Source organism: Stylophora pistillata, chromosome 9 (assembly GCF_964205215.1).
Source record: "Stylophora pistillata chromosome 9, jaStyPist1.2, whole genome shotgun sequence".
Taxonomy (NCBI): domain Eukaryota; kingdom Metazoa; phylum Cnidaria; class Anthozoa; order Scleractinia; family Pocilloporidae; genus Stylophora; species Stylophora pistillata.
In genome coordinates, this window is record NC_142527.1 from 438,723 (window position 1) to 450,288 (window position 11,566).

At 37.9% G+C, this 11,566-nt stretch overlaps 1 protein-coding gene and 1 long non-coding RNA gene across 2 annotated transcripts; one reads left to right on the top strand and one right to left on the bottom strand.

Moving 5' to 3' along the window:
• The first annotated feature begins 230 nt into the window (after positions 1–230).
• On the top strand, positions 231–5,758 carry LOC148722728 (uncharacterized). The gene is made up of 2 exons (XR_015992030.1): positions 231–1,562; positions 5,010–5,758. It is a non-coding gene; the product is annotated as an uncharacterized LOC148722728 (long non-coding RNA).
• LOC111333951 (heart- and neural crest derivatives-expressed protein 2) lies at positions 5,306–7,444 on the bottom strand. The gene is made up of 2 exons (XM_022939612.2): positions 6,657–7,444; positions 5,306–6,108 (listed from the first exon to the last, which is right to left on the bottom strand). Exons 1-2 carry the CDS (start codon positions 7,050–7,052, stop codon positions 5,989–5,991), a joined length of 516 nt encoding a protein of 171 aa, XP_022795347.1. The 5' UTR covers positions 7,053–7,444; the 3' UTR covers positions 5,306–5,988.
• Between the last annotated feature and the right edge of the window lie 4,122 nt (positions 7,445–11,566).

The following is an 11,566-nucleotide window of genomic DNA, read 5'->3' on the forward strand; positions in this document are numbered from 1 at the left end:
TATTCGCCCTCACTGGCACCGTACTACATGCATTCCCTTCAAAGTCGGACGATCGCCTCCGAAATCAAACGAAAGCGTTCGAAACAAGACGCAATCGCCCGAAATCAGACGATAGCGTTCAAAATCAGACAAATGTCCGAAATCGTCTGAAAGGACGAGAGGTCACGAAATTTTCAACCCGAGAAGATGGATCCATCAACGAGTGACGGGTAATTTGAATAAATTTTCCTCGCTAAACAGCTCTTATTAAAGCCACCATGTTTAAACGCTTCTCTATTAAACCGAAACCTAAGCATTAAGTAACTACAATGGTCAATTAGCAGAAAGAACTAAAAGAAAATGAGTACAACTTGAAACCACTATAAGCGCGGGAAAATTTTGCCGATCAAGTCCATTTGATTTGAGATGATTTTGCGAGATTTCTTGCCATATTTGAATAACTTCAGCGACACATAACAACAACATTGCTTTAACAGTGACCTCGAATAATAAGCTTTTGATGGTTTTGAGTCCATTACCGCCCGTAAAACGAAACTCAGAAGCGCTGAGCTGAGTACGTAACTAACCTGATAATCGGCTTTTACGTAGTGTTGCTGATGGAAACAAACGGCGAATTTGAAGCTTGTCTACTAAAGTTTTGTAATCTTTTTGCACCAGGAGTCATTCCGAAAACAACATAAAGGAAACTTTCAGTTCTTATCTCTCTAAAATAACTTCGTTAACCACAAATGACTGCATGTGGTTTCCAATGTAAATTCCGGGGCAAGAAGATAGTACGACCCTTCTCAAAGTATAGTGATCAAAAATAGATTTAAAAGCATTTCGTTCCAAATGCTATCAACGACTTCTCAAGAAAACAGACAGAGGTTAGACAATGTATAACCTCGCCACATATTTTTTTTGCACTTTCAGGGATCGTTTATCTCTCATGAAAGAAGTATATCCAGTAAAAATAATTTGTTTGATTTTCAAAATTCAAACCTGAAAATAACAACAAGAAGAAACTCATCGAGTTCAAAGTTAATTATCGATCTTTGATGTTTATGGTGGTGGCTCTGCTTTTCGTCGGATAATCTCAGATATGATAAATTATCCATTGAATGGAAGCATCTTTCTTCTTTTGACACCACAGCTGACAAATTGACTAATGTCTTCACAGACATAAGTTCAGTCGAAAGGTCCATGATGCAGACAAACACCAAACCATCATATAGATTGATCAACATTTTGTCGAACCCAGTAATGAAATATCAGATTTTAATTTTCAAACCTCTGCAACAGCAATTTAGATCTAACCACCAATGAAAACTAGGTCAAACTTTAAGCTTCAACTTAACACGAAGTTTTTCGTGTATCGTGTTCGTCCGTGCAATAATTTTCGATATCAAGATTCTTCGGGAGATACCAGACGACCTGAGGTCACAACTCTAGGGTTACACTCTGGCAAATTTCGTCGATAAGCTAAAAGATTGTTTTGAGGAAGCTGGAATGAAAGCCAGAAAAAGAAATCGCAATAAATGCTGGGTGGTATTTTTAATTATATTAGACACGGCAGACTTGAGGTAGGTCTAAGTTTTGATTAGTGAAGGATTTGTTTATGTCCTTCGGTTTTCTTAATAGACTTTTAATGTCGAGCTGAAGGGTTGCATGCAAGTGACCCAGAGGACTTGAAAAACAAACAGCAGACCAACATAGTTGCTAAATTCAAATGATAATGGACCGCCATCTTCGAATTCAAATTCTTTCAGCATAATCGAAAAATGGATACTCTTGTATTGTCATTTATCAGAATGTTTTCATTCAGTCCCGCCCCTTAACAGAAAGCTTCTTCAGTGTCTCGACACTGTTTGTCTTGTATTAATCGTCTTTTGGGTTTCTTGTGGCTAAATCTTCGTAAACTCGATGGAAGGAACCGAGAACATACTTCACAAATGAAAATGTCTTTTGTTCGAAGATTTAGGAATTCCTACTAATCCCATGGATCATTTCGTTTTGTGATAATGATAGCTCTTTGTTTCTCAAAGCGATTCTTGGCAAGATTATGAACTGAGTGTTCTTTCAAGGACATACTCGATTTACCTAGAGTTTTCTCTGTGATCAAAAGCGGTGAGATTTTCCAATTCGTTCCTTGGTTTTTAAAGTACGGCTTTAAAACAATAAGAGCTGGGAGCTTTTAAATTCTGGCAAAGTCTCTGTTTTCTCAAAAGATTATACAGAAATGTTTTTACGAGTCTGTTCGTGTTGCCCACATTTAGCTGCCAAGAACAATTCCGTGTGATCTTCTTGACCGGAGAACCGTTGCTGATTAACCGCTGAAGGATTCTCATATATATTCCAGGGACGGTTTTACAATATCATAACAGCTTTTAAACCTGCCCACAAGATAAAAATGCATCTAACAGAAAAACAGCAAAAATCTTGGAATTATGAACAAAGTGTAGGCAATGACAGCGGAAAATCGTTCTCGTACTCCTAGGAATAGTTAATCCTTCTTGTAAATACAACACTGGTTAATATATTTTCACTTAGAGATGAGATGTATCTCAGACGACTCAGCTTTTTCTATTTCTTTCACCTACAATAAAAATCTCAACGTTCTTTCCAAATCTTCAACAGTTATTCTTGGTGCTGTTTGTATTCTTCTCTTGAGGATAACGACTCAATAAACAACTGAACCTTCACATTTCTAAAATAAAAGCAAATGAACTAAAGAAACCTGTGCAAATTTCATACGGACCTAAATTTCAAGCACTGTAAATTAGCAACACTGAAATCTCCTATGTGTGTATTATAATGGCCATAACCAAGATAAATTTCTTTGTCAAGATATGGAAACGAGAGCTGGGTTTTGTAATGAAGTTATAGATGATGCATGTTGTCGTGCAGGGAAATGAAGGTTTTCTTAGTCTTCGAGAGAAGAGATTGTGTTCTGAGACAGTACACTGTTGTTTGTCATAGCACATAAGGAAAATCTGTCTTAATCATTTTTTACTGAACTCTCATGCACATGGCTTGCTTTTCTATTTGATTTCTCTTCATGTGGAAAAATGTGGTAGTTTTAATCTGAAATGAAATAATCAATATTCTAATAATCGACGTTCAGAGAAAAAGTCAACAGTTCCACACACAGTCAGTAGGTCAATGCATTTTTACTGTGTTCAATTATGTTTATCCGGTGGGAATGAATAAGCCGTACGCCTTGTAGTTGTCACCAGTATAGTTCCTGTGGTTGTCTAGCACCTTTCATGTCGATTAAGTTGTGGTTTGCAAAAATCACGAATATATTTTCCTTAACTAGAAGCAAAATTTAGCTTTTGTTACGGAAAATGGAATTGAAAATAGCGTTTAGGGCACAAAAAACGCATCTTCTTGGAATTAATAAAGAAGTTAGCAGTTGACAATTCTAATCATGAATTGCTAATTAGAATTTAGACACTCCATTACTCTTGGAGAATAAGTGAAATTTCCGTTGTAATTTGTTGTAGTTAACCTTGCAATAACAGAATGGTCATTTTGTGCATCCTCTTGCAAACAAAACAAATTTTACATTTAGAACTCGGTTTATGCAGATAATGAGCCAAATTTTCCTTAACTAAACTTTTTCAGTTGACCACAAAGACCCCGCGACATAATTTTAGACTTATTGTTTTCATTATGTAATTAGTAGACTAAATTTGTAACAACATGATGAGTGCTACGTAGACAAAATATAAACTGGTTTGTCTTTGAATTTGCACGCAAAAGGTTATAGGTTCAAAGAAAATCAGTCTCGAGGAAGATCGAGGCTTCGCCAAAGTAAAGCCAACAACATCGTGTTAATGTGATACGTTTTAGTTGTGTTGGATGCCAGTACAAACCATCTGAGACATGAGTTTCTCACGGAAGTTGAAAGTGTTTTGTGGCTCGACTTCCCATGGTGGAAAATGGCCCTAACTACAGAGTTGTTTACAGTTGTTTATGAAGCTAATTAAAGCATTCTTTATGATACCACAACGTCCCACCCCCAGTTGATCATAATTCATAGCTCGACTCCGCCCTATGATGAAGCATTTTTAGGTTTACAAAGCGTATTTAAAACATCACCCAGTTCTCAAGATTGAGAAACAAATGATTTTGCCTTGTTCCACGATAATCCTCAGTTTGAAGAACAAAATATTTGGCCGCTCTATTGACCATAATGTTTTCCGCGAACGAGTTTTGTCATTGTTTGGGTAGCTAATGTGATTGTTATCTCCTTTCTCTGGACCAAACGCCTTAACTATTAGCAAATATTACGTCTTGTGTCTCACGAAAGTTGTCCAGCTTCAATTAATGCCTTTAAGCAAACGTCTGCTACAGAATGGCTGGTTCACTTGCACAAATGCCGATGAAACAACCAGCATTTGGACATTGCGTTCTAAATGCTTTTGACGGCCAAACGAGAAACTTATCACAGACAACCAATGCTTTAGATATTTCGGAAAGGTTGGACATTCTACTCCATTAATCACATATCCAAAAATAAGGTCTAAGTTTTGTTTTCACTATGGTTAATTAATATCAAATAATTTTCTCCAAAACGTCAATGATACGAAGAACAAAGTCGGTTTAGGCGACCAATTTTGTGGCTTGCTAGCTCGGCAAAGCCAGCTTTTAAAGCGCGATATATTCATTCTCTCCGTCTATAACAAGCTAAATTAGATACTCAGTCATTCCAGTTTCACAAAGTTGATTTGTAAAGCATTTCCGTTAAACACTTTGTTTTGCTTTCTTGGATTAATTTCATAACAGAAATGATCTGTTTCAGTTTGTAAGAGTCCATCATGATCATTGCGATTGCATATGTATCTCCGCAAATCTTTTCTTTGGCCCAATTTCTAGGAGTGATATCAGAGCGTAAGGAACTGCAGTATAGTTTCGTATAAAGCACAGGACTAAACGACTAACAAAGCGGGAAAAGAAGAAAATAGAAAGCAAATAGTTACGGTTAAGCGGCCGTCTGAGTCGAACTTTCACTATTCCTTCCACAGTGACACTGCACACGTACAAGACCTCAAAATTTCCCAGTTTTTTCGTCTTGCCTTCGCTTCCACAGTGTCCAAAGGCATTTAAGAGCACTTTAGAAGTCCAAACAACAGTGTTTGTTCAAATAACACGAGATAAAACTCTGGAGAACGGTCGTCGTGCAAGGAAGTGAATATGACAGGTGGACATTTTGTTCGATTTCTGGAGCTTGTCAGAGCACTTGGACACTAAACCCAAAGTCCTCTGTTTATCATCACTGCGCTTTTAAAATAAGACAGGACCACTACTATTAAGAAAATCGTTAACATAATACGCGTTTATTTTTGAACATGAGAAAACCACTCTTTCGCACTGGTACGAAGGATACAAGATGGAAATCACTTTGCACAGCCTGAAAAATCACCCTGAATACACCAAAACTCCTTCCGTGTTCTGCAGTAAGTTTCTTAACTACTTTCTTATTCATCATACATTTATTATCGTAAGGAAGTTAAGTGATGAGTTTTTAATTTGTACATAGGCTAGACACCTTATGACTCAACGTAAATATCTAAATTATTACACAACTATTCTTGAGATCTTCGAGAATCGACCCTTCCAAACTACTTCCATAGGTATTCAACAACCACCTATGAGTCGTACCCATCATTATTTACAATGCAACTCTCTACAGAATATCTAGGCCTCAACGTAGATTCAATTCCCTGTTAATTTCCTAAAATTTTCCACGATTAAAGAAAAGTAGTAACAAATTTCTCAATGGCAACATGACAGAATCCTTTCGCTTCTCAAGCCATTGTTCCCAAGTGCCCCGTCTGATGAAGGTATTGGATTCTTGTGCGGAATCACTCCATGTTTGCTAAGCACGTTCTCAATCAATCCGTGTAATAGATCTCAGTTTGGGCTCAACTTAGTCACAAAATGTGGATAAACACACTTTTCAATATTTTTTGTGCAGAAAGACGCGCCAGATGTAATTTATCATTACGCTACCGATTGTTGTTTGAGGCTTCCCACGAGCTCCAAAGCCCATACGTGTTGTGGCCATCCTGTTCTGGAGCTTCGACGCGACGGGGAACAAAATCTCTGCTTTTCGTCACAATTCTGTATCATAAAGCAAATTCCAGAAAAAAAAACTCTACTTAATCCGAGGTTCATAGCAAAGCGAAAAAAACTCTTCCATCACTTTTGATGTATGGATTTATCACTCTTCCGTTTCCCTACCGCAACTAAAATTGGCTAACTTGCATGTTGCAGTAAGAAATGAACTAAAATTAATCAAACAATCTGTTCGTAATTAACTCTACTTTTAATGAAGAAAAGAGCTGGAACCCCATAGAGAATTACAATGGTATTGTAACACATTTGGAAAAGTATTATTGCTCAAATTTGTTGAGATTCAACGCCATAAATTTCCTTCTTGCAAAATTAACCCACTGTGTTGGAGGGAAGGTATGTTCATTGCATTCTCATGGTGGTAAAAACCACACGTTCGTTGACCGAAGTCAGTTGTTTAAGTACTTAGGATTGCTATTAAAATATAAAGCAATTAAGCAATAATGACATAAGCAGGAAACTCCACTCGAAAATTGCATTTTAGTATTTCTAGCTCACAGTTAACCCCTATTATTCAAGATACTATTATTATTTACCTTTGGTGAAGAAACTAATCGATCAGAGCTGTTGCCGTCATTGCTATCAGTGTCGTCGTTGTTGTCTGTTTTGCGGCCTGATTCGTCAGGAGGCGTAACAATTTCCTGGCCTTGGCTTTCATCTTCCAGTTGATTCTCCAAATGATGAATGTAGCTCATCGCGAGTTTCAGTGTTTTAATTTTCGATAACTTAGTGTCGGAGGGAACATTTGGTATGTGCTTCCTCAAATCATCAAACGCAGCGTTTATGTTCTGCGTTCGTCGTCGTTCCTTTCTACTTGTCGCCGTTTTAGGGTTGGCTCTCCTTCTCCGGCAGACACTTCTAAAATTTTGCTTGTTTGTAGGAGAACTGCTTTCTTCTTCGATTTCGGTCTTGGGAACATCGTGATCATCCATGTTAGAACGCCTCCAAAGTCTCGATATTCCGCCTGCAAGGTTCCAACAATAAATCTGGCGAAATCGCCGTCAAAACTCTCCGTAAGATATGTTTGGGAATTTCAACGCAGACAGCTGCTGGATGGGTTAAGCCAAAAGTATACAACCGATTCTTTCAGCTTGTAGGTGCTATTGTTTTCAAACAGCTCTCTGTCGGTGGGAATCTGTCCCAGAATCCCACCCGAGTGTTTTCACATGTGTGAGTGTTGACCAGAGGAAGCCGTATAATACGTCTCTCATCGCCTTCAGTTCTCTTATCTTTCTTGACCTAAACCTCCTCTGACATATGTTCAATTGTTAATTTCTGCTTACCAGTGTTTATACTTTCATTAGCCTTTTGGCGCCACAATTTAAAGTAGATACGAGTTCGCGTGTGGTCGTTGGTCCAATGTTTCAAAAATGATGTTTAGAGCTTTGAAGATTTGACGTTTCACCAGAAGCGGGAAAAATCAATTTTCACCAGCAACATCACAGACTTGGCATGCTATCAATTTGCGCATTTTAGACGCTAATGCACTTGATAGTAAAGGAACGCTGGAATATCGAGACAATTTGCAATAATTTTGCACCATTGTTCCAAATACCAAGTCAACAATAAGCACTAGTGATGTGCAGTGGTAAAGATCCCACAAAAAAAAATTGTCTTCAAAGCCACGTTATGGCCAAAGTATGCAGGCAGCAATTGCGAATTGAGTTTTCTCTGGGCATTCGATTGGTTATCGTTTGAACTCAGGAAATCTTACAAGATAAATCTTGCTCAAGCGATAAAAACGCCAACGTTGTTGTCTCCTGCTTTTTTATTTGCCTCTCTACTCGGACACATCGAAGGGAAAGTAAAATTTTTTCCTATCTAGAAATAGAATTTTTGGAGTGAATCTAAAATAAGCATTCAGAAACTAATGACTCTTTTCCGGCTTTTCCACGCTCGAGGAATACAATGTGCACCTGAGTATTCAAAATATGAGGAGGGTCCGATTGAAGAGGGTTTTAATTCCAGCTTGAAAAAATAACCCGTCAACCGCAACTGAGAATCAAAGATATCCAAAGCGATAGGTCAAAGAAATATTATTTCAGGCCTCTGTACTTCGCAAAGGGCATATTTTTAATTCCCCTAAGCCGAATCTTTGCCAATCAACGCTTCGTGGAGCCATAAGTAATTTATCAAGTAAGTGTCATTTACGTGTTCAGGAAACTGGACAGTTATGGTTTTGTCTTTCAGCGCGAGGCTGGCTGAAACAATTAGTTTGACATTAACGTCCAAGTTCATTCAGCTTTTCCATCATCGTGCGATTTGCATAACTAATTGATTTAAATGTAAGGGAAATCTTTGACCTTCACTTGATTGCACCTTAGCTAAGTCGTGGGAATAAATTGCTAGTACCTTAGCTAAGTCGTGGGAGTAAATTGCTTTCGAAAGCATCCTCTGAGACCTCTCATAAGGTGTTTCAGTCATTAAGTCTGTGATAGAAATTACTTAAAAGAAATTCAACTCAAAACACTCTGAAAAGAAAAGAAAAGTAACTGACGACAGTTATAACACTGCTGCCTTCAGCCACGTACAATCCCGTTCATTTTGGGTTAACTTTACCACACGAAAAGATGTGTTTTAGCCTCTTAGCTTTGTGGTTTGTCCTAAACCTAATTATGTGATGCAGAAGTTAAAAAGAGCCATATTCACATTCTTGAAATGATTTATTGATCTTTTCGCTACTAGACAGTCTTAATAAGTCTGAGAAGTTTTTTGAATTCCGAATTAATTTGTCTGAATGCTGTACTGTAAAAAAAGAAATCTTCTTTTTGGATAAGCGTACAACGGGATTCAGTTCCAGTCGCATCTCAAATCAGTATGAATCACCAAATTACAAATAAGACTGTATTTGGAAAAACTGTGGTACTTTTTCGACCTGCCGCGGTAACCTCCACGTTAAAAGTCTTAGTTTACAGACAAGAGATCAGAATTAAATCAACAAAATCTGGAATTTTCCAAGTCAGCCCGTTTCGTTCGTGTAGGCCTTTCAAACCTACTCACCGTTATCAAAGCTTTCTAAGACCATAGTCAGTTTAGAGAGCTACAGCGATTTTTAATTATACTTTCATTCCGTTCTAGTTAACGGAAGGTCAAAGCATGCCCCTAGGGCACGGAACAGCTTTAGCTCACACACACACACACACACACACACACACACACACACACACACACACACACACACACACACACACACACCTACGGGTTCACCAACAACGTGCGCTTCTCGTATGAATCAGCGAAAATTAGAGCTTTTGACCTGTCAAAGACATTTTTAGCAACGACTAGTGAACTTGTCAACAGATGGAAACTTATGTTCTCCCGAGAAAATCCACAAATCACATAACAGTGGGTTTTGACTGTGACAGTTAACTTATCTTCTTGGCTAAATCTTCCGTGTGCCCCGAGGGTTGGAGTTTTAAGTCTCACGTATGCGACCAATTCTACTTTAAATGTTTGTCTCTGCAGACTTAATCCAACGACCATTGGAAATTGGAGACAGTCTTTGTGTTCCCATATGCAAACGTTTGTTGCGGGACAACAGAAATCCTGTCTGCAGAGAATTTCGAGGCTATAGCGGTTTCCCACGAACCATGTCGCTGTAATGTTAAGAAATGACACAAGAAACAAAAGCATGCATAAGATATCTTATCTGACTTTATATCAAACGGGACAGCATTTTGAAGTATTCAGTGCAGTCTTTGTTGATAGTTACGACGCGGACGCCGTACGCCAAACCACATAATGTAGTAATCTATTAAAGAGCAAATTGCTTTGTTACAGGGCTAACAACGATTCAGTTCAAAACGAAGGCGTGCAATCTGTCCGTTTTTATGCTTCATTTGTAACTTCACTACAATACAGCGACAAGGTTTTGATAATTTTGTTGTGTAAACGTCCTTTAATTGTCCCAATCAGACGGTGTTGGCCCCGTAGAGTAGGAAAAACAAAGGGCTTGAATAAGCATGGTTACTGCAGGTGAAAAAGTAATCTTTCTTATTTCCACTGCTTTTTTTTTTCGACATTCCAGTTTGATCTTTTTTTTTTTTTTTTATGAAATTTAGATTCACTTTAAACAGTTAACATCGACGGGGACGCCGACGCCAAACCACATAATGTAGTAGTCTATTAAAGAGCAAATTGCCTTGTTACAGGGCTAACAACGATTCAGTTCAAAGCGAGGGCGTACAATCATGCCCGTTTACGCTTCATATGTAACTTCATTACAATACAGCGACAAGATTTTGATAACTTTGTTGTGTAAACGTCCTTTAATTAATTGTCCCAATCAGACCGTGTTGGCCCTGTGGTAGAGTGAATTAATCATATTCTTTGACCCAGAGTAGGAAAAACAAAGTGTTTGAATAAGCATAGCATGGTTACTGCAGGTGAAAAAGTATTCTTTTTTATTTCCACTGCTTTTGAAAAGTGTCACCTTACTGAGTTTCTTGCGTGATACTTCTCCCGACATCCGAACAGAGGAAAACAAATCGCTCATGTACGCTTCCTTGTACTTTCCATCAATAACGATTAAATTCCTCTGGTAAACATGGTGATTATCCTTGTACAATGCAGTGAAAGAGTTTGGAGGTTAGAATAGCATTACAAGGGCTGAAGGCATATGAGCAGACAAGAATTAGTCACTGACCTATTCTAAAATCAAACAAAGGAAGTAACCGTCTGATCGAGGAGCTATTGGTTCTCTTTTCCTCATTGTAACCGGTCAGCTGATCAGTCTTCCCTACATAGAAAACATTGCTATGCGCAAAGATTCGAACTAAAGTATTTCAATACAAGTTACATTTTGAAATCTGGTTGTGATTCTTCAACTAGCAAAAGGTGATCTACCGAGTTTTATTTTTTTTAATAACTTTGGCGAGAATTGCAACCCCTCTCGCTCGAGGTTTAAACATATCTAAGAATTCTAGAACGAAAGCAACGATTTATTTTGTTTATCAAACAGATTTGATTTTAAGCATAAAATATTCTTTAGCACTGTTTGAAATCGTCTATTATCTTCATCATTCTCCAAGCAGACAACTCAGCCGGCTTATAAGGGCGTCGAATATGTCGCTTTAGACTTTAATCACAATCTCACACATATTTCTAAAGCTTTCTAATTTCCGTTTAACCATGACCATACGTGCCCTGAGCGAAAATTACGGCGTGAGAAATAGTAACGAAGTCGATAAAACGCCGTAGAATTTTAGCCTTCTTTGGGACGTTTGTCGGTTTATTTAGACCTATAGTGAGACAAATGTTCTCCATTAAAATTAATTATGTCGACAGAGATAAGGTAAGACTCGGGTTTTTTTTTTTTTTTTTTCGACATTCCAGTTTGATCCTTTTTTTTATTAAATTTAGATTCATTTTAAACAGTTAACATCCTGGTTGATTAATCTCTTGAAGAGAATCGCAATTTAGATATCTTGGAGCTAGAGCGCACGGT